General features: G+C 40.1%; 1 protein-coding gene across 1 annotated transcript in view; it reads left to right on the forward strand.

The window, feature by feature from the left end:
- DIP2B (disco interacting protein 2 homolog B) overlaps positions 1 to 23,498 on the forward strand; it is a 235,111-nt gene that overhangs the window by 188,603 nt on the left and 23,010 nt on the right. The window contains exons 15-25 of the mRNA XM_082850546.1: positions 307 to 400; positions 865 to 984; positions 2,440 to 2,554; positions 3,363 to 3,502; positions 4,152 to 4,288; positions 7,611 to 7,691; positions 10,198 to 10,325; positions 12,051 to 12,165; positions 15,952 to 16,153; positions 22,423 to 22,532; positions 22,670 to 22,750. Coding sequence (XP_082706672.1) covers positions 307 to 400; positions 865 to 984; positions 2,440 to 2,554; positions 3,363 to 3,502; positions 4,152 to 4,288; positions 7,611 to 7,691; positions 10,198 to 10,325; positions 12,051 to 12,165; positions 15,952 to 16,153; positions 22,423 to 22,532; positions 22,670 to 22,750 — 1,323 coding nt within the window. The remainder of the gene's footprint in view (positions 1 to 306; positions 401 to 864; positions 985 to 2,439; positions 2,555 to 3,362; positions 3,503 to 4,151; positions 4,289 to 7,610; positions 7,692 to 10,197; positions 10,326 to 12,050; positions 12,166 to 15,951; positions 16,154 to 22,422; positions 22,533 to 22,669; positions 22,751 to 23,498) is intronic.

Here is a 23,498-nt window from a genome sequence, read left to right on the forward strand (position 1 = left end):
TTTATGTTAAAAATACTTTTATGTTTCTCTGGGGATGAATATATATGTAAATACATGGGAAAAAGACTGGAAGGATCCATGGCAGATTCATAACAATGATTATCTCTGAGGAGGAAAGAAGGGAACCAGGTTTGAGAATAGGTAGCAAAGGAGGCTTCAACCTTATAGTTAATATTTTCAATTTTTTTCAAAGAGCATGTGTTTGAGTATTGTATGGTTAAAATTGTTAACAAAATGTCAGTTCAGTTTTAAAATGCTAAGTATGTATTAGGTATTGATTACTTTTTATCTTTCTTTGCTTTTCAGAATGTAATGAATAAGATGCATACAATTAGTGTACCCTACTCTGTTATGAAGACTTGCCCTCTCTCTTGGGTCCAAAGAGTACATGCCCACAAAGGTAGTTACACACAGCATCTAAGCTTCGATTATGTGACTGTTGGCAATTTCAGGGACTTTCAAATTGCTCTTCTAACGACATAATTCTATGCCTTGGTGCCTTGACAGGTTTTAGAGTTTGGTTATTAAAAAATCAGATATGTTGTCTAGTTCATCTCAGTTGATGTCCATTCTTAAGAATTGTGCCTGAATCTGGGCCCTGAATTAGATTTATTGGGTGCTTTGGTGTTCGAAGCTTCCTTGGCTAGGATACGAGGCCTGCCTGCAGGTCCCAGTGAGCAAGGCAGTCGTGTGTCCAGTCAGTCGCCACTGCCTCAGAGCACCTGGAACAATTTCTTTGAAACCTTTTTTATTTTTCTCTAAGTGAAAATCATGATTCCTAAAATAAGTAAAAATGTTTTTATTATATTAATACCTACCAAATTTAACATGTGTGTATTGACTTTATCTCTTTTGCATTTATAGCCAAGGTTGCTTTAGTAAAATGCCGAGACTTGCACTGGGCTATGATGGCACATCGGGACCAACGAGATGTGAGCTTGAGCTCCCTCCGCATGTTGATTGTGACTGACGGAGCTAATCCCTGTGAGTATTTCTAGAGTGTCAGTCTGGGAATATCCTTTCCTTTGGTAGTCTGAGGTTTTCATCCCCTTTCTGTAAGCATTTTTTTTTTATATCTGTATTGAGAGATAATTCACATACCATAAAACTTGCCCATTTAAAGTACCCTTCAATGGGGGACTTCCCTGGAGGTCCGGTGGTTAAGAATTTGCCTTCCAATGCAGGGGGTGTGGGTTCGATCCCTGGTCGGGGAGCTAAGATCCCACATGCCTCCTGGCCAAACAACTAAAACATAAAACAACAGAAGCAATATTGTAGCAAATTCAATAAAGACTTTAAAAATGGTCCACATCAGAAAAAATCTTTTAAAGAATTTAAACAAATAAAGTACAGTTCAGTGGTTTCAGTATATTCACAGAGTTATACGGCTATCACCATTGACCTGAATTTAGAATATCATCATCCCCAAAAGAGACCCCATACTCATTAGTAGTCACTCCCCATTTCCCATCCTCTGTGCCCTAGCCCTAGGCAACTGCTAATCTACTCCCTGTCTCTGTATGGTTATCTATTCTGGACATTTCGCATAAATGTAGTCATGCTATATGTGGTCCTTTGTGACTGGCTCCTTTCACTTAGCATGTTTTCAAGGTCCCTCCATGTTGTAGCCTGTGTCTGTACTTTATTCCTTTATATTGCCATATAATATTCTATTGTATAGATATACTATATTTTATATAGTCATTCATCATTTGATGGATCTGTAAGCTTTTAAAACCACTCCATGCTCACTCATTTAGGTCCTTTCTCTATCATGTAACTAAAAAGAACTATGAGAAGGTAACTTGATATAGCCAAGTGTCTGGACTTTATGTAAATTCCCTGTCACCAAATCTAAGGAGTTTGCGAAAGCTTTTAGAGATCTTACTGTGTTGCCTGCTTTTCCTGACAAGCATAAACATCTTGAGCCTCCACAGGGTAGAATCAGGTAAAGCATTAGATACTACTGTGTTCTTTGTCATCGTGGATTTTTGTCAGTAGTCACAATGATCATCTTGGTATAAAACACAGACCTGGGACTGACCTTAGTAAGTAACAAGTCAGAGAATACATGAACAGGATGGAACTAAGCCAGAGTATTAGTAATGCACTGGCTAAACTGCAGTAGTTACTTCAGGAAGAGTTGCTTGCTTCCGAACTGGCCACCTGTTGCCTGCGGTGCATCTCTGCTATTCATTGGGCAGTTTGGTAGGAGCAGCCTTATTTTAAGTTGTACCTTTCAATAGTGTCACTGACCTTTCATGGGCTAGATGAGCATTTGTTTGTCCTTGAAAGCTATCAACCATTTCACAGGCGCAGTAAAATATTTGCATGGAATTGATGATGTACAGATGTGTCGGCTTTCTGTTCTTTACCAGTTTCCTGCAATAATGAAAATCATGTTTTCAGTTTTCAAGTTGATCTGTTTCAACTCCTCAGGGTCTGTGTCATCCTGTGATGCCTTCCTGAGTCTGTTCCAAAGCCATGGTCTGAAACCTGAGGCCATCTGTCCGTGTGCTACTTCTGCCGAAGCCATGACTGTCGCAATCCGCAGGTATCGTTCAGAATGTTGGTGCTCTTGATGTATGTTACAACTCTGATCAAATGTGCAGAATGGACCAGGTGATGACAAGGGGTGTGATCTAATTTTCTGCTTCATAATCCTGAAAGTGAAAATGACTTTGTAAAGCAGTTTGAAGCATCTCATTTATTTTTCCCACTCTTGCCCTAAGTGTAACTGGTAAACTGAAATTTTACTTTAGTTATTAACATCTTGTATTTGTGAATTAGTTCTTTTTCTGTCTTGTTTTGCCCTTCAGAATCCTTAGTTAGCATCTTAGACTGTAAGTAGACTGTTCTTGATTGTAGCTTATATATGCAAAGTACCTATATAGAGAGTACACCCAAGCCAGTATATTCCTTTTATTTATTTATTTTTTAATTGAAGTATAGTTGATTTAGTGCTGTGTCAGTCTCTGCTGTACAGCAAAGTGACTTGGTTATACACAAATATCCCTTCTTTTTTTTTTTTTTTAATGCAGTAGGACCTTGTTGTTTATCCATTCTAAATGTAATAGTTTGCATCTACCAACCCCAAACTCCCAGTCCATCCCGCTCCCTCCCCGTCCCCCTTGCAAGCCAGTATATTCTTAACAACTGATTAAAATTTACTTTTTCCATCTGAATGAAAGTTCACCATGCTTTGCACATGTAAATTAGATTAGTTTGGCATGTTTTGGGTAGAGAAAAATGCGGATTTTTGTGTGTATGCTAGCCAGAGGAAATTTCCTTTCCTACATGTTCATACTTTTCTCTTAGTATCATTTTATTTGCCAAATTTCATGAGTTTATTTTGTTTTCAGGCCTGGAGTCCCAGGGGCCCCTTTGCCGGGAAGAGCCATTCTCTCCATGAATGGATTGAGCTATGGGGTAATACGGGTCAATACTGAAGATAAAAATTCAGCACTGACGGTTCAGGATGTGGGACATGTAATGCCCGGGGGTGAGTTCTCAGGGGCATCATTTGGTGTTTCATGAAGATTCGTCTTTAGAGATAGTGGAGCCTGATAAAATATGAGATCCAAAACCAGGAATCCAAAATCTAGTACTAAGTCACTTAATTTCAAAAAGCCTCTCTAAGAGTTAAGTGATTCTAATCATACTTATTTCCGGCAGAAATTGGATGATTTAATTGTGAATGTTTCAGTTACAGTTGTTCACATGGAAAGCTAAGTACTGAGTGATACTAAAGTTGTCCGGTTTTCACTGTAATTGCCAAGACGATGGGCTGGCAGAAAGTTAAGAGTACATTGCTTCCTGCGTGTTTGAATTTGATCTATGTAAGGGTATTTTAATTTAACCTGTTTCTTTGGACTTTGCAGTCATTTTGAATAAGTCACTGTCTTTAAAAGCTTCGGTCTGCATCTATTGTATGTTTTTATTTGCTGAATTTAAAAAATTCTTTATTATCGGGTGAAAGGTGGAAATTTCAGATATACCTATGTAGCATCAGGTCTGTTTTTAACATTCCTGTTTGGTATTCTTACTTAATGCCACTCAGTGAATGTAAAACTTTCGTGGGTTCATAAGGATGAGACTGTTTTTTCGAAGGTTTTCCAGACTGTCCCTTGACTATACCTTCTGTACACTAGGAATGATGTGCATTGTGAGACCCGATGGACCTCCCCAACTCTGCAAAACAGATGAAATTGGAGAAATCTGTGTCAGCTCCAGAACAGGAGGCATGATGTACTTTGGGCTTGCTGGTGTGACAAAAAATACATTTGAGGTACGTGACGTTAAAGTTTCATGGGGAACGTGTTGCGTGAGGTCAGTGTCACTAAGGCAGCTGAGCTGGCTGATGGGAAATAGCACAGCGTAGCTGTTGGGAGTGTGTGCTCCAGAGGTAGACGGCCCGAGGTCCAGCCCTGACTGCCATGCACTAGTTGAGCTGCTTAACTTCTCTGTGCCCCAATTTCCTTCTTTTTAAAATGTGAGTAATGATAGTATCTACCATAGGAACGTTGTGAGAACTAAATGAGTTAATGTTTATAGAGTGCTTAGACCAGTACCTGGCACACAGGAAGCGCCCTTGTTTATCTCTTACATATATAAAGAGTAAGAGGCCTCACAGAAATTCACCCTGGTGAATGTGCCATGGTTTGAGCGTATAAGACCCAAAATTTAATTCTGAGAGTGCAGTGAGAATGGATCCATCTCTCAAGAGTAGGCTCGAGTTAACCACACTTGTAAAGACTAATGTAAACCAGAATGCCAGCTCCTAATGAAAAATGAAAACCTGGCTTGTCACGGGGGCAGATTGTTGCCATTATTCAGTCTTTCAGTGAGAGAAATATTTATTGAGCACCTTCTGCATGGCTGGCACTATTCTCCATGCTTGTGGTACGTCAGGAAAATACATAAAACTCAAATAGCTCATATTTCAGTGGAACTAGCACATCGTTTTTCTGAAGGCAGTTCTGCATGTGAAGCCAAATTGTAATGAAAGTTTGCCTGGTGAGCCTGGAAATCAGAACAGGCATAATTAATTGTCTGTATTTCCTAATTGGGATTAACCTGCCTCGGGGTACCTTTTAGGGAAAAGAGAACTCCAGTTTATGGGCCATGTCCCCTTCACACTAGACAGGGCTTATATGACCACTGCCAATTTTCAGTCTTTGAGCTTCCCTTTTCTATAACCTAGACTAGTGGTTCTCAGTCTCAATATGGCAGGGCACATCTGTCTACCATCCCATTTGAAAATCAGTGCATGTAATTATGTAATAATAGATGTAAATGTATTTCGTATCGTATATGTATTTTGGATACCTAGGATACAAGGGCAGGAGAGTGTTATCTATATGTGTGGTGTGATGGATACTTTGGATACAAGGGCAGGAGAGTGTTATCTGTATGTGTGGTGTGATGTGGTGGCTCAAAAAGGCTCCATCATCTATGTTTATACAGCCTAAAATGGCATAATATATATTATTAAATGTCTATTATTACCACCACCACCACCACCATCATCATCATCATCATCATCATCATCACCACCACCATCACCATCACCATCACCATCACTACTACATTCTTGGCCTACCTTCAAAAGTTGTGACCAATTCATAAACTCTTAAAGCACATGCTTACTGCCATTCTCTTGGTTTACTTTCACAGGTGACTAATTATCTCTGCTGAGTTTTTATACATTTTACTAATTTTAATCTCACCTTATTTCTCTTTTAAGTGCTTGGACTACATATGTTTCCAATATCTGAGTTTTCTTCATTGCATTTTCCTTATATAAATAAGATCTTCAAGCAGTGTTTGAAGATACTAATAATATTTTATTACGTTGCCTGCCCTGGGAGGGCAAGTGCCTAGCTAAAATTCTCAGATTTGTTACTAAGCTGCTAGGTCCATAGTGATGAAGAAATTTTGAAATCTGCAGGATAAATTTAATGACAGTGAAGTACAATAATAATACTAACCAAAAAAGGAGAAGAAAACTGTTGCACTGGTTTTGCAAATTAAAGTTTCTCATATTTTTCTTACTGGATTCTTATATTTAAACCCTGAGAGAATTTTTCAATGTGTTTAACACTTCACTAGAACAAAAGATCTAAAAATGGCTGCTTAGAAAATAAAAGTGTATTTTAAAAATAAGCTACTGGTAGGGAATTCCCTGGCAGTCCAGTGGTTAGGACTCCTTGCTTTCACTGCTGAGGGCCCAGGTTCATTCCCTGGTTGGGGAACTAAGATCTCACAAGCCGCGTGGTGCAGCTAGGAGAAAAAAAAAAAAAAAAAAGCTTCTGGTGAGAAAAACTTTGCAACACATATGAATGCAAAGAGCTAATTTTCCATCGTCATCTCTTACTAGCTATTTGATATGAGGCAAATGAAACTCTGTGCCTTTCTCATCTGTAAAATGAAAATATTCTGTTTCATAGGGTTTTCTTGAGAATTAACTGTATTTACACCCATGCCTGGTACATGATAACCATTTTATAAATGTTAGCTCTTGTTATAGTTGTTCCCTGTGTAAAAAAAGAAATCTTAAAAATTAAAGGGAAAAATCCAATCAAATAGAAATAATAGACAGGAGACATGACTAGGCTATTCATAAATACAAATGGCCGGTAAATTAAGGAAAAGAAATTCATCCATGTTAGTAATAAATAAATGCAGCTAAAATAATAGTGGGATTTCTTTTTTTGCCTACCAGATTGGCAAAGTTTAGAAAAATTGATAACATGTAATATTAGCCAGAGTATGGGAAAAACATTCTAATATGGTATTGGTGGAGTGTAAATTGCTATAATAATTTTGTAGGACAGCCTGTTAAAATTGAAAAGACTCATGCCTTTTGTACAAATGCACAGAAATATGTACAGCAGTATTCAGTAAAGCACTGTTCATATAGTGAAAAATTAGAATGACCTACCTAGCCAGAAAGACTGGTTACATTCTAATAGTGCTGATTCTGATGGTTTCCTGAGTACCGACTCTAGGCCAGGCACTGTGCTTGCATCTACAAATCTATTTCTATTCCCTTGATCTTTACCCTAAGCCTGTGATAGGCGTTGAGAGTTCCATTTTATGGCTAAAGAAACTGAGGTATAGAGAAATGCAGGAACCTTCCTAAGGCCCACGTTACTAGTAAGTGGCAAAGACAGACATTGAACTTACATCTGACTCCAAGGGCTATGTTGTCTCATTCCTCCATGTGATGGTATATTATAGAACTCTTGTACAAAGAGAGCTAGATTGACTATTACCAACTTGTAAAGGTATCCAAAATACATATACGATACGAAACACATATAATATATGAAAAAGCAAGTTACAAAATAGTATATCTAATACGATCCCTTTAAAAAATGCTTAATATGTTAATATGTGAATCTAAAAAAGTCCGGAGAGATAAACAACAAATTATAAATGTTTGTTATGTCTTAAGCAGGTGGGATTACTGGATTCACTATTTTTTATAATTTTAGTGTTCAACAAGCATGTATTACTGTTTTAAATTCTTTTTTTTATTTAAGACTTTTTAAAAATCAAATACTTTTTTTTTTAAGCTAACATTTTCACTTTCTTCCGTCTTTTAGGTGATTCCAGTGAATTCCGCAGGCTCTCCTGTTGGGGATGTACCGTTCATCCGGTCGGGATTACTGGGGTTTGTAGGGCCAGTAAGTGACACTTGCATATTTGTTTTGGTGCATCTGATCCAAATATTTGTACTTTAGTTCACAGAACAAATTCTTATTAGTCCAAGAGTATTACAGGGCCGCTTAACTTACATTTAGAGCAGTTCCTGTAAAAATGTCATAAAATGAGTAATGTTTATTGTTCCAGTTACCCAAATTCATTTTATTCCTTCAAACTAAGACATTATCTTTTATTTTCAAAACTCTTTTCCCTTATTCTTCCTATGTTGCATTGATTTGATTAATATATTTCAGTAAGTTAGAAGATTGCTGAAAAAGTTAAACCTTCAATAGCAAAGGGAAGCCATAATAGTGTACAAATCATTTTCATACAGATTATCAGTACTACACCAGGTGTAACAGTAAATTCTCTGAATGAAAACAGCTTGTTTTTCAGCAGGTGGTATTTACAGGCATTGGGTTTACAGAGACAATTAGGATAGAAAACCTGTTCTCAAAAGAGCTCACAGTTAGTTTCATGAGCCGGTGAGGAAGGCAGAGAGGCAGAGCATGAAGGGCTTTGCATGACATAATGGGAAGTTTGGATTTTATCTTGTAAGTAATAGACCTTCATTATCATAGTTGAGCCCACATACCTCCCTCCATCTTAATTACCTCCTTACCCTCTCTTTTTTCTCCTCATAACAGTTCAAGTTCTATAAGAAAAGATCTAATTTTATTTTATTTCTTCCCCACCATTTATGGGTGACGGTGGGGTTGAGGACATACCTCTAAGAGAATCACTCTCCTAGAAAGAGACATCTGCACCTACTGTCTTGACTTCTTCACTCAGCACCAAGAAATTCTCAGAGACCCAGCTCCTTTTAGCTTCCACTCCACTATTGAGGTCCAAGATGGAGCTCCAGCCATCGTATCTGCATTCCAGGAAACAGGACAGAAGAAAGGGTGTAGCCCTACTATCTCTTAAGAGAAATTCCCTGAAGCTGCTGAGCAACACTTCTACTTACATCTCGTTGTTCTGAACTAGTCACCTGGCCACACATAGCTGCAAGGGAGGCTGAAATGCATGCCCAGCTAGAAATTCTACTACTGTGAAAGAAATGGAAAAATAGATGTTGGAGGACCAGCAGAGACTGTCTTGTTCTCTTTATTCACTTCCACCGTAGGACTTTTCAGACTGTGTTGAAAATGGCTGATTTTCTTCTGTCTTCTGGGATGACAGAAGGATGGGCCAGTAGCTTCTTGAGACTAGAGATTATGTCTTACTTACAAAGCCTAGTCAGTGTATGGCATTACATTGTGCTTAGTAAATCAATTAGTGACATTCAAATGGAGATGACTACTAGATAATTCAATATATGTAAATGGTCCAAAAATTTAGGAATTCTATAATGAATGGGAAAAGTTAATTTATTGCAAATGGGTCTGGGAAAATTATTGATAAAAATTATATGAAATAATAAATAATAGAATTATTTATACAGCGATGCTTTGAGGACATTGGCAGCAGACTTTCCTGCAGCTCGGTTATTTTTTGGAAAGGAGAGGCTCCTACAATTCCTTAGACCTTTCTTTATTAACTTAGTTCTAATATTACCAGATGGAAACATTACCCTTATAAATCTGAGACATTCATTCTCACATTAAAACTGTTTTACTCTCTTCCTAATTCCAGTGTTAAATGGTCTAACAATTTTCTCCTCTGCATCCATCCCATGAATAAGTACAGAAAATGAACTAATACATAATCATGACTGGGAAAATGAACTGTGCTCATTTGGCATCCTAGTTGCTTTCTTATAAAATTCCTCCATGGGACTTCCCTGGTGGTGCAGTGGTTAAGACTCCACACTTCCACTGCAAGGCGCACAGGTTCAGTCCCTGGTCGGGGAACTAGGATCCCAACGTGCCTTGCAGTGCGGCAAAAAAATAAAATAAAATTCCTCCCTAAGAATGAATATGGGGCTTCCCTGGTGGCGCAGTGGTTAAGAATCCACCTGCCAATGCAGGAGACACGGGTTTGAGCCCTGGTCCGGGAACATCCCACACGCCACGGAGCAACTAAGCCCGTGAACCACAGTTACTGAGCCTGCGCTCTGGGGCCCGCGAGCCACAACTACTGAGCCTGTGTGCCTCAACTACTGAAGCTCGTACGCCTAGAGCCTGTGCTCCGCAGCAAGAGAAGCCACCCCAGTGAGAAGCCTGCACACTGCAACGGAGAGTAGCCCCCACTCGCTCAACTACAGAAAAGCCCGCACACAGCAACAAAGACCCAGTGCAGTCAAATATTAATTAATTAATTAATTTAAAAAGAATGAATATGAATGGATTCCCTTCTTATATACTATTAAGACCTCATTAATTGTAAGATGCCACTGATTCTGAGATGTCGAGATGTGAAACACTTTTTTAGAATCCATAAAATACGATATTTTCTTTCCTACAGTTTTTATGAGATTTATTTCAAGGCAGGAAGTAAAATGTCTGTTTTGCTATTTAAATTATGTAAATCACTGTTACCTTTCAGGGCAGCTTGGTTTTCGTGGTTGGAAAAATGGATGGGTTACTGATGGTTAGTGGTCGAAGACATAATGCTGATGACATTGTTGCTACTGGATTGGCTGTTGAATCAATAAAGACTGTTTATAGAGGAAGGTGAGTAGTACAGAGCTCAAAGGTCAGCACTTCTGGTGGAATCTAAAGATACCTCTGTAGGGTGATTTGAGTTGTAGTCTGTAGATGCTGTAGATGAGGTTGTTTTTGATTAAGTGTAGCAGAAACCAGGCTTTGAATGTTTATCTTAAAATGTCTGGTTCTTTGGCTGTAATTGAGGGGCTGTAACCATATCCTGTATTTCAGTTTTTAATTACTACTGTTTGTTGAATCCTGAAGACTGAGGAGAGATTTCTGAAACACTGAACTTCCTACATTCCTTCAATACAGAAGTCACCCCATTCAGTCTAATGAGATAGATGCTACTCTGTAAGAGTTTACATCTAAGAATTGTTCCCTTACTTGACTCTAAATTATTACCATTTTAATGTAGAGATTGACATAGTACATAAGCGCTAATTTCAAATTCCATGGATGAAGTCAACTAGATATCCTCTTTTCTTTGCTTATTAACCTAAGAAAAGATATTTGGCATATATTTGAGTAATTGATGTCCTGTTCAGTAGTTTTCAGTCATGGATATATGTCTTTAAAGCAATCCTGGTGTCCCTTAGTTTTTGAAGCAGTAGAAAAATTAAACCACTAGAGAACCAGTTCCTGAAATGTATAGTTTTTTGTAATGGTGTGGCTTCCTGTGAGATGTAAACTCCATGGGGTACTGGACCTTCTGTCTTTGGTCACGGTCACATCCCCAGCACTCAGCACAGCGCCTGGCACGCAGTAGGTGTTCATTAAATATGTGTGGATGAAAGGAAAGAAGGAAGGGAGGTGGTCAGGCTTGCTGGTGTTCTCAGCCCTCCAGTGCCTTCCCGTTATTTCACACATTCATTCAGCAAGCGTTTATTGGGTGCCAACTGTGTGCCACTGTTCTGGATGCTCAGGGTGTGGCAGTGAACAACACAGGCCACGTCTCTGCCCGCGGGAGCTCACATTCTCATTGGGGGAAGAGCAGGTAACCACATAGGGAAACAGATACTAGGTGAGCTGGTGATGAGTGCTGTGCAGGAAGGACACGCGGGGTGGTGGTGCCTGCGGGTTATACGGGGAGTCTGGGAATGCCTCACTAGCAGGGGGACGTTTGAGCCGAGACCTCACTCAGAGCAACCCCTTCCCCCGCCTCCAGGTCCTCCGTGACCACCTGGGCGGGTCTGACCTCTCCCCACCACTCTCTGCTTCACCACCCTGCTCCAGGCACACTGACCTTCTTGCTGTTCCTCAAACCTGCCAAGCTCGTTCCTACCTCAGAACCTTTTCGCTTTCCGTTCCTTCTGCCCGGAAACCTCTTCCTCCAGATCTCCGTGCGGCTCGCGTCCTCACCTCATTCAGGTCTCTGCTCCAATGTCCGCTCCTCAGGGAGGCGCTGCCCGCCCCCCCACCACCCCCCGACCCACACACTGCTCCGCCCCCGCCCTGCCTCGGTCCCCCGGTGTGCAGCGCGACGTGATTGTTCTGTCTCTGACACGCAAGCTCCACAAAGACAGGGACTTCAGCTTATTTATCGCTACGTCCCAACATTCACGACAGTGGCGCTTAGTACGCGTTTTTTGAGTCCTCGTTTTGATGGTAATGATTGTGACGTTTTCTTTTCTAAACTACTCCTTCCTGGGCAGTGCGGTGGGGATGTCTCCTCTCTGTAATTCCAACTGAGCAAAGCAAATAGGACTGGTTGTAAAGGGAGTCCTGATGTGTTTGATCTGTCTCTCTTAGAATTGCTGTGTTTTCTGTGTCTGTATTTTATGATGAGCGCATCGTGGTGGTTGCGGAACAAAGACCTGACGCTTCCGAGGAAGATAGTTTCCAGTGGATGAGCCGTGTGCTACAGGTGAGCGCACCTGGGGTCTCTGTCGGGGAGGTTGACTTTGCTGTCAAAGGCAGCAGAAGCCACTGCTGAAGCATTTTCTTCAGTGGACCAGTTATGTTGCCTTTTTTTTTTCCTGCCAGTAGCTACTCAAATATTCCAGCTACTGTTAGCAAAAGCAGATAATACCACGCCTCCTTGTGTACCACAAAGTATTTTTCTGCTCAGGTTGCCAAAAACAATTGAATTTGACCTGCCTCAGCAAGTTCTTTCACTCTTTTGTGCCTGAGTGTTAACTACCCATGAACGTTTTAGCTGTCCAAATGTGGAACACATCTTTGACATAATCAGTCCCCATGTCAACAGCTGCAGTCTTACTGCATGCTACAGGTGGTGCCTAGAGTGTGAGGAATCCAATATGAGCTGCTGTTCTTACTTTGAAGGAGCTTTACTGTGGAGTTAGAGATCTAGGTGAAGTAAACCACTAGGGAAGGAGGAAGATATGGGCTCAGTATATGGGAAATGTTTCTAGGGCAGCAGGCTAGAATGATGAAGAGAGCCTAGTATTCGTTTAGAATCATACTTTGAATCCCAGCTCCACTACCTACCACATAAGTGCCTTTAGGCAGCTTACTTAACCTCACTGAGTTTATTTTCTCGTCTGTAAAGTGGGGATAAAATTATCTATATTACAGAGCTATGGGAAGGTTAACTGATGGTAATTAGATAATGAATTGAAATATTTAGTGCCTGCCTTCAGTACAAGATGATGGCGATCATTATTAATATAAAAAAGAACAATCATAAGCATATCTCCAATGAGTTTATCTTAAATAACATTCCCTTTCCTCTCGGTCCCCTCACTCTGCTCTATTTTATGCTTAGTATTTATCAGCATATAAGTGTCTTCATATGTATTGTTTTCTACATCCACTACAATAGAAGACCCATGAAAGCCAAGAGTTACTCTCTCTTGTTCCTGTTAGTCCAGAACCAGATGGCTATGCCAGCACATCATCAGAGTAGGCTCAGCAAATATTTGTTGGATAAATGGATGGTCCAGAGAAAGCATGGACTGTCCTTACCATTCAACTTATATGTATTGGGATTGTTCCCAGTGTCTATAACTTGTCTGCTTGAGGCATTTGGATTTATTTATTGCCAGTTAGTAGTAATGTTGTAGAAATGTTGTAGGCATGAGATGAGTGATGGCACTAGATGACTTTTAAGATTCTTCCTATCTGCAGGATCTGTGATTCGGAATTATCAGTTGGTATAGCATAGGCTGTTTATAGTGCAAAAATCAGAGAAAGGAAAGAGAATACTGAAGATAGACTAGATAGAAAAAACTGTGAAGAAAGTGGGACTGGGTGATCTCTGAAAGACGGTTAGTAACCAGACCCGCAAAGAGAATTTTTTTATACTGTTCATATTCTCAAACACATTGCTTATTTCATTCAGAAAGAACTTTGGGGGATAGTGGTAGAATCTTGTGGTGAATTATGTATTTTTTCCAGTTACAGGAAGCAAATTTCCCAGGTTGTTATTTTTCCCTGGAAAGCAACTATAGGAATTAAATGCAGTGCTAAACTTACTAATCCAAATTTTTGTTAAAGTCATTTGGGGTCTGATTTGGGTGTGAAATAAGAAGGCATTATCTTATATGTAGCTTCTCTGCTTGGGGTACTTGGATCCGTAGTAGAACATTAAGAACTCCATATGCTCTGGTAGGTTAGAGCCCAGAGGTTGTTTAATTCCAGGTCTGTGTATGATATAAACTAAACACCTAACTCAACACCTTCTAAGGAACGTCGTCAGTGGATGACTTACCAGGTGGCGTATTTTCAGTGAGGAATCCAGGCTACACATGATACATTTGCTAACTTCCTGTATATTCTAAGATACTCAAGACTTAGGAACTGTTACAGACTTCCCATTTCCTAGTTATCTCTGTTGGTTAGTGGATTAGTCTGAAGAATATGCTTTCAGGTTTATTCCTCTGCCCTTTTAAGTCATTTTAATAAAAGGCCTTGTCTGTCTTTTATGACTCTTGGTCCATTCGTCTTCTCAGGCTGGATCTCCTTTTCAGTAAGATTTGTGGGTAGTACAAAAGAACCCTCTCAACTGGCATGTTTAGAAATGGTATTGATGATTGGTCAGTTAGTTTTCAAAGGTGATTGAAGCAGAAAACCATAACAATGAGAAATTCTTCAAGTATTAAATTTTAACACAAAACATAACAAGTGTGCCTTTTATTTGACGCAGAGGCGTGTGAGTGTGAGTTACACCAGTTTGAGTTTCAGGTCAGCGTACTTCCATAAACTACATCCAAAAGCATTGGTTTCTGGTTTCATTTCCTTTAAGTTAGACTAGAACGTGAGTATTTGAAAAGAAACTTACGTTTTAGAATTAACTTGCCCATTCCTATCAACAGTAGGAGTTCACCTCTAATGAGTCTTTAAAAAGCATAACTCTTCCTATTTTACATTCATATTTTATCAGTGGATATAATAGTTAATTATATGAGCACAGTAACAAGAACAGCAGCTGTAAAAGGTATAGAGAAGCAGGCACAGCTGACACTCAGTGAATGCACAGGTGCGTGGCTGGGAACAGGGGTGCACCGAGGGAGCTGTTGGCCTCCAGGACTCAGTGTGAGGTGGGCCTCACCTGGATGTTTTGCAAAGGGGATGCCTAGTAACCTGGTGAGCCACTTAAGCAAGGGCTTACTTACAGAGCTTCTGTTTTGTTCATAATAAAAATACTGGGACTTCCCTGGTGGCGCAGTGGTTAAGAATTCGCCTGCCAATGCAGGGGACACGGGTTCGAGCCCTGGTCTGGGAAGATCCCACATGCCGCGGAGCAGCTAAGCCCGTGTGCCACAACTACTGAGCCCACGTGCCACAATTACTGAAGCCCACACGCCTAGAGCCCATGCTCCGCAACAAGCCACTGCAATGAGAAGCCCGTGCACCACAACGAAGAGTAGCCCCGCTCGCCGCAACTAGAGAAAGCCCACACGCAGCAGCGAAGACCCAGTGCAGCCAAAATTAAATAAACAAAATAAATAAATTTATTAAAAATAAATAAATAAAATTTAAAAATTAAAAAAAATTAAAAATAAAAATATTTTGCCTCTGTTTAATTGAGCTATGTTGGACAGCTAAAATATTAAACGAACCAAAACAAATTTCTAGGTTTTGGACATTATCAATCAAGAGAGAACATACTGAGGCTTGCAAATCAGTATCCACCTCTGTCCATTTAGATTGTACTGGGTTGGCCAATACCTCACCACTCTGCCATCACCGGAAGGATTAGGTACCTTTAGATGTATGGGATACTAATAATCTACCAGATTCTAGACCTAGAACGGAGAGAGAAAGAAAAACTCTAGGGCTTCCCTGGTGGCGTGGTGGTTAAGAATCCACCTGCTAATGCAGGAGACATGGGTTTGAGCCCTGGTCCGGGAAGATCCCATATGCCGCGGAGCAGCTAAGCCTGTGCACCACAACTATTGAGCCTGTGCTCTAGAGCCCGCGAGCCACAACTACTGAAGCCCTCGCACCTAGAGCCCGTGCTCCACAACAAGAGAAGCCACTACAGTGAGAAGCTCGCGCACCGCAACAAAGAGTAGCCCCCGCTCGCCGCAACTAGAGAAAGCCCACGCGCAGCAACGAAGACCCAAGCAGCCAAAAATAAAATAAAACAGGAAAAACTCTTAGAGTAGAATAATGCATTGTGTTAGGAGGATGTCAAATGTCATAAAATTAATCTCACTGAGTATTTTTTTCGTTTGTATTTTTCTAGGCAATCGATAGCATTCATCAAGTGGGGGTTTATTGTCTTGCTCTGGTGCCTGCCAATACTCTGCCCAAAACTCCACTGGGAGGGATCCACATATCTCAGACGAAACAGCTCTTTCTGGAGGGATCGCTACATCCTTGTAATATCCTCATGTGCCCACATACATGCGTGACCAATTTGCCAAAACCCCGGCAAAAGCAACCAGGTAAGAATGCTGGCTTTGAAGGCATGACATTAAAACTGTAACTTGAAGAAGCTGAATTCTCTCAGCATGATTTTTTTCTCTAGAGTTGGACTTTACAAAGATTAGTAAGTAACATGAGAATCGTATCAGCTGACCAAAAGCAGGAAGGAGTGAGATTTTGTAAAATAGCTTTTCCAGGTTTACTGTTGGCTCAGTCTTCTGAGTAATTCTCAGTAGAGTGCCTCCATTTTCCCAGGATGTAAGGTATGGGGTCAAGGTGATCAGAATCCCACTGGCGGAGGTAAAATAGAGCAAGTCCCGTAAGGGAAGGTTCTGATAATAAGAAGAGCTAGTATTTATTGAGGCTTACTAAAAGCCACATATGAGCTATACATTTTACAAATATGATGCTAGAGCTTTGCCCTCAGCTGTGGAAAGTAAAGTTCAGAAAAGTTAAGAATTGTGCCCAAAGTCATATAGCTGGTTAGTGACAGAGGTGAGATAAATAGCATGTTTTGCATTTGCCATGTTCCTGTGAATTCAAGATGGAAATAGAAGTATGTGAATTGCCATGTGAAACAAGGAAAAAACCAAATAGTCAATTTCACCATTTTGCCTAATTTCTGAACAAACCTAGGTTGTAGGGCTAATGAGTAGGCGACTAAAGGCAGGAGTAAGTGATTGATGGTCAGTCATGTTAAAATATCTGTTTAGGGCTTCTCTGGTGGCGCAGTGGTTGAGAGTCCGCCTGCCGATGCAGGGGACACGGGTTCGTGCCCCAGTCCGGGAAGATCCCACATGCCGCAGAGCAGCTAGGCCCGTGAGCCATGGCCACTGAGCCTGCGCGTCCGGAGCCTGTGCTCTGCAATGGGAGAGGCCACAACAGTGAGAGGCCCACATACCGCAAAAAAAAAAAAAAAAAAAAAAAAATCTATTCAATCCAACATGAAGTCATTAAGTTTTATTGATGCTTTTTCATTTTAATTGAGAAGTTAATGAGAGCCTCCCAGTTTCTTGTATGCCTGGAAACACATGAGAGCCAAAATCTGGCCTTTACAGTTCCCACTGCTACCACATACACTCACACACACATACACATAGTGGGAAGATTAGGAAGTCAAAGGGAAGTATGGCATTTAATTATATTTCCATTAAGACCACTTTTGCTGAAAGGTAAATATGATGTACAATAATAAAATAAAAGGTAAGCCTCTGACTCTCTAGGATATTTTTATTAGGATATTACAATGTTAATCTGCTCTGCTTTGCAGTAGTTATTACTCCAGTGGTCTGGTGGCTGAAGATCATATCACATTTGGTTATATAGACGTTATTGTCAACTCACCAAGTAACCTTATCTTAGTAACAGTGTATATAGAGCTAAAGTATATATGATATTTATCAATTTCTGCTAGTGGAAATGACAGTTTATGGAGGCTAATATTCTAAAGGGGCAGTTAGAATCAAGTCTGTACTAATCAAGAAATATATAAAAAGAAGTATGTTCATATTTCCTGCCTACGTATCTGATGGATATGTAAAACATACAAATCCTTCTCCATCTTGTGTTCTGTTATACTGAAGTCCTACATTTGTCATATGAGTAAAATCCTATTTTAAATAGCATTTAATCTAGAATTCCTTTAACAAAGCTTTCATTTCAGTAGATGCTTAAAGGATGCAACTCAGAGACATAGTAGTTGCTTAAAACATTGCTTTTGCTAGCCAGATTTCACCCAGTTTTACTAAATGATGAAACCTGTATAAAAGGTTTATTCCTAAGCCCTCATAGGCATAGCATCCACCTGTCTGATGAAAGCATTAGGTTTGGAGTCTGTGTTTTTGCTGTCTGTTGTGATGGTCTGCTAAGATCTTAGTGGAATGCGTATGGGTCAGACCAAAGCAGCTTGAAAATGTAGCATAGGTGGAACAGACATGATGTGGGGATAGCATGAGAGGATGGGGTTTGGAGCATGGAGATGGTTGGGAGTGAGGTAAAAAAGGAAAGGAGAGGAAAAGGAAGATAGAAACGGTGTTAAGGTAGCCCAGTGACAAAAATCTCATTGAGATGTCTGTTAAGCTATCGTGTAAAGAATGAGAATGTGTTAGGACTGGTTTCGGCTGCACGTTTCAGATGAACATAACGACTGCTTAAACAAGAGGCAAGTTTTTTCTTTCTCAAGTGAAAGAAATCCAGAGCTAGGCAGTCCAAGGCTAGGATGGAACTGGCTAGGAACCCTCAGTCACCGTTGGTCCAGCTTCCCATCTTATTGCGTTGGCATTGTTATCAGTTAACTATTGTTATAGATGTGCTGCATAACAAATAATCCTAAAACTCAGTGGTTTAAAGTAAGAAGCATTTGTTTTTCACTCATGGAATGTGGATCTGCTGAACCTGGCTGGGATCCGCTGGCCTTGGCTTGGCTCCAGGCTGTAGGTTGGGTTCAGACCTGTTCCATGTGTGTCCTCATCATGGGACCAGCAGCTACCTGTGCCATATTTTCCTCAAGGCAGATGGCAAAAGCAAGAAGCAAGCCAAACCATACAAGCATACTTAAAGCTTCTGTTTGCTTCATGTTTCCTAACATTTTATTGTCCAGGACAAGTCAGACCATGCCCAAAGTCAATGGAGCAGAGAGGTATATACTCCTCTCATGTAATCAGAGCAAGGAAGACTTGTAAGAAAATCAAAGAGTCTGCCACAGCCAGCCTTAGCATACTGCCTCAGGGTTCATTTAAGCTCCTGACCTCCAGCCATCAGTTCTACATTCCAGCTAGCAGGTGGGAGAAAAAGACAAAGAAGGGAATACCCTTCCCCTTTAAGCATATCTTCTAGAAATCGCACATATTACTTACTCTTACCTATTATTCTCCCACGCTAAAGAATATAGTCTTTATTCCAGGCATTTGCCCAGCTAAAAACTGGGGGTTGTGTTTTTAAGGAAAAAGAGGAGAATAGGGCTTGATGACTAGCAGTCTTTGCCAGTGGAAATTTACAGAATTTTGTGGAGAAAATAAGAAGACATATTACAGGTACAGCACAGTATCAGCAGTTAGCCTCGTAGATGTTATTGCTTTCAGTAATTTTTCACTCTTTGACTCATACATAGTCTCAAGAAATACACACAGAAGGACCTCAAGAAATTACTGCTGAATTATTTTTGTCATTTTAAATTACTCTGAAAAATTCACTTTTTAAAACATCACACCTTTATTAACTTTACATTGTGAGTCCAGGAATGGGCAACTTACACGGTCATATATAGTCTGAGTCCTGCCTATATAAAAAAGGCTGTCTCCAACATAATATATCTGTTAACGTATTATGCAGTCTCTTGGGAAAGAATTTTGCATATTGTATTGGATTGGCCAAAAAGTTCCTTCAGTTTTTAAGTAAAAATAAAAGACATTTTCACCAAGAACTTTATTGAACAGCATATTCACCATTTTGTTCCACTACCTTCTGCCATTTTTCAGGCAACTTCATAACTCCATCTTCCCAAACCTTTTTCTTTTTGAGCAAAGAACGGTTCCAGGTGCCTTTTACAGTCTTCCAGGGAATTGAAACTTTTTCCATTAAGAGAATTTTGTTAAGACCGAAATAAATGGATATCTGAAGGTGCAATGTCTGGTGAATACGGCGGGTGAATCAGAACTTCTCAGCCAAGCTGTAACAGTTTTTGCCTGGTCATCAAAGAAACATGTGTTCTTGCGTTATCCTGATGGAAGATGATGCGTTTTCTGACTAATTCCTCTTTTTGTCGAGTGCTGCTTTCAACTGGTCAAATTGGAAACAGTACTTGTTGGAATTAGTCATTTGATTTTCCAGAAGGAGCTCATAATAGAGGACTCCCTTCCAATCCCACCATATATACAACATCACCTTTGGATGAAGACTAGCCTGTAGTGTGGTTGGTGGTGGTTCATTTCGCTTGCCCCACAATCTCTTCTGTTCCACATTATTGTACAGTATCCACTTTTCATCTCCTGTCACGATTTGTTTTAAAAACGGAACATTTTCATGACATTTCAGGAGAGAATCGTGAGCAGAAATACAGTCGAGAAGGTTTTTTTTGCTTAACTTATGTGGAACACAAACATCAAAGCAATTAACGTAACCAAGCTGGTGCAAACGGTTTTCAGCGCTTGATTTGGATATTTTGAGTATGTCAGCTATCTGCCGCGTGGTATCATGTTGATTGTTCTCAATGACTCGATTTGATCGCTATCAACTTCACCTGGTTTACTCAACCATGGAGCATCGTCCAGTGAGAAATCTCCAGCACTAAACTTTGCAAACCACTTTTGACATATTCAGTCAGTCACAGCACCTTCTTCATACACTGCACAAATCTTTCTATGCGTTTCAGTTGCGTTTTTACCTTTTTTGAAATAATAAAACATTATACGCAGAAAATGTTGTTTTTCCTTCTATCTTCAATATTAAAATGGCTACACAAAAATTCACCAATTTTGATGTTTTTTTTAAAATGCACACTGATATGACAGCTGTCATAGTACAGTCTAACAAAATTGTTTCGAATGAACTTAAAGACAGCTAAGCACTACTAGAGAGCCATCTTACGGAAAAAACCAAACGAACCTTTTGGCCACCCAGTACTTAAAACTTCAGTGGACATACACTTTGTAGATGAAAACTGTTTAGCAGAGTATTGGAGTTCTTTACCCTTAGGGTGTGTTTTTTTTTTTAGTTTAAAATTTTTCTTTAACTTTTCATTTTGAAGTAATTTCACTTACAAAAGAAGTTGCCAAACAGTAAAAGAATTGCCTAATACTCTTTACCCAGCTTCCCCACATATTTAAAAGTGATTCCATGATTTAAGTGATTTTGTTCCAGCTATTTCAGTACATTCATAATCAACAGATTTTGGCAATAAACGTTATTTAATATTAATCAAAGCATAGCATCAGCATTATTCAAAACTCAGCTGGCAATAAATTTTGTTATGTTTTAGCTGTCTTCTTAGTTTCATACGTTGGAGTCTAATCTTTAAGTGACCATCAGGAAAGGCATACAAAGCCCTAGCATTATTGAGAAAGGGAGAGTTTTCCTTTTTTATCTTGAGAAAGGGAGAGTTTTCACTTTTTTTTCCCCAAGTGGCAAGCCTCTGGAACAGTTGAAAATAGTGTAATGAACACCCATATACCTTCCCCTAGATTCAGCAACTGTTAACTTTTTTTTTAACTGAATTCTTTGAAAGGAAATTGCAGACATCATGACACTACACCCCCAAATATTTCAGCAGTGTATCTCTAGAGAACAAAAACATTCTCCTAAAATTTTCCTAATCAGCCACAATGCCATTATCCTATTAAGAAGGTTAGCATTGAGCTTCCCTGGTGGCGCAGTGGTTGAGAGTCTTTCTGCCGATGCAGGGGACACGAGTTCGTGCCCCGGTCCGGGAAGGTCCCACATGCCGCGGAGTGGCTGGGCCCGTGAGCCATGGCCGCTGAGCCTGCGCGTCCGGAGCCTGTGCTCCGCAACGGGAGAGGCCTGCGTACCTCAAAAAAAAAAGAAAAGAAAAAAAGTTAGCATTAATATAATCCTATCATTTAATAATACACAATCTGTGTTCATATTTCTCCACCTGTTTATTATAGTAGCTGATTTTTTTTTAATCCAGTATCTAAAGTCACACATCGCTTTTGGCTGTCATGTCCTTTAACTTGAAAGCTCCCAAATCTGTTGTGTCTTCAAGACATGGACCTTTTTGAAGAATCCAGGCCAGTTGTCTTGTAGAATGTCCTACAATCTGGATTTCATTGCTCACTTAAAATAAAGCCCTTCTGATTTTCCTGATGAACTCACCCTCAGTCCTCATAGATGGCAGATTTCTTTTCAGACCAGATATTTATTACTGTTAAGCCCCCGTTAGGGTTTTATCCATGATTGGAACAGATGAAATGTATCAGTAGGAACCAATGCAACCAACTGTCACCTCCTTGGAGTGAAAACTTCCCTCTCTACACAGTCCCTCCACCCCCCAATCCATGTCTCTCCTGTGGTCCTATTTTCTTTTTTTCCAGCACTTCCTGCTACCTGACATTATTTGTGTATGTGTTTATTGGTTGCCTTTCCCCGCTAGAATACAAGCTGTATGTCTTGTTTGCTACTTTGTCCCAGTGCCTAGAAGGGTGCTCATTCGGTATTGGTTGAATGAACATTTGAACCAGCTTTGGTCAGTCTGGAAATGCTTGGGGCTGGCGTGGGGCTGGTATGTAGCTTGAATCGCCATCTCCAGAGAGCTGATTTTTGCTTTTACTTACAGGCGTAGGCCCTGCTTCTGTGATGGTTGGGAATCTGGTTGCAGGAAAACGCATAGCACAAGCTGCAGGAAGAGATCTTGGGCAAATTGAAGAGAATGATTTAGTGAAGAAGGTAAGTGTTCCAGAAGTGTTGATTTTTACAAACAAGTCAAGGACAGAACCTACGCTTCAGGTAACAGATGGCAGATGCATTGTCCAGCTTCTTAAAAGTTGCTGACCATGATTCTTTTTTCTGCTTTATGACTTCAGCACCAATTTCTGGCGGAGATCTTACAGTGGCGAGCCCAGGCAACTCCTGACCACGTACTCTTCATGCTGTTAAATGCCAAGGTATTAAAAATGCAATTGTATGTCTAATCAGCTGGCTATTGTGAGAGTATCTTAGGCACACTTGAGCTCTTTCTTTCATCAGAAAAGTTCTGTTGCCAACTCAGAGGAAGGAGTTGTTGCTTTCTCCTCGTTTTGATATATGAGGATAAATTGTGCAGTTATTTCAAGGTTGAAATGAGACCTCCTGGAGTGTTATTCAATACTGTCTCTTTTTTCTCACAATCAAGTTGTCTTTATTCAGTTCTGATAGGAACGATAGGACAACCATGTAATTACATAATCTACAGATAGAATGCATTGTGTCAATGTAATTTTTAACCCAGTTTGACTTTTAATTATTTGATTTCCACCAGAAATAAAATGACTTTAGATCAACATTTTAAAAACCAGTTGTTTCTAGTACATACTTAAATTATTTATTGCTAACATAAAAAGCAAATTGAAAATTATTCAAGAGTATGTTTAACTATTGCTTTCTAATGGATGGTTCACCAGAATATTGTATTTTTTAAGTTATGCATTCCATGGGAGTCTGTTGAGATTTGTTTGTTTTAATGGTTGAGTCCGAAGCTGGTACTGTGACCACAGCATAGAACAGTATTTGTCACCAGCAGGGGGAAGACTGGAGGACCTATTGGAGTCCCTTAGGGGACTTACCCAGATGCCCCCTTCTGCCCCAGGCCCTGGATTCTGATAGTCCCTCCCTCCCTCCCTCCCTCCCTCCCTCTCTCTCTCTCTCTCTCTCTCT

The sequence above is a fragment of the Leucopleurus acutus genome, assembly GCF_964270905.1.
Source record: "Leucopleurus acutus genome assembly, chromosome: 11".
Lineage (NCBI taxonomy): Eukaryota > Metazoa > Chordata > Mammalia > Artiodactyla > Delphinidae > Leucopleurus > Leucopleurus acutus.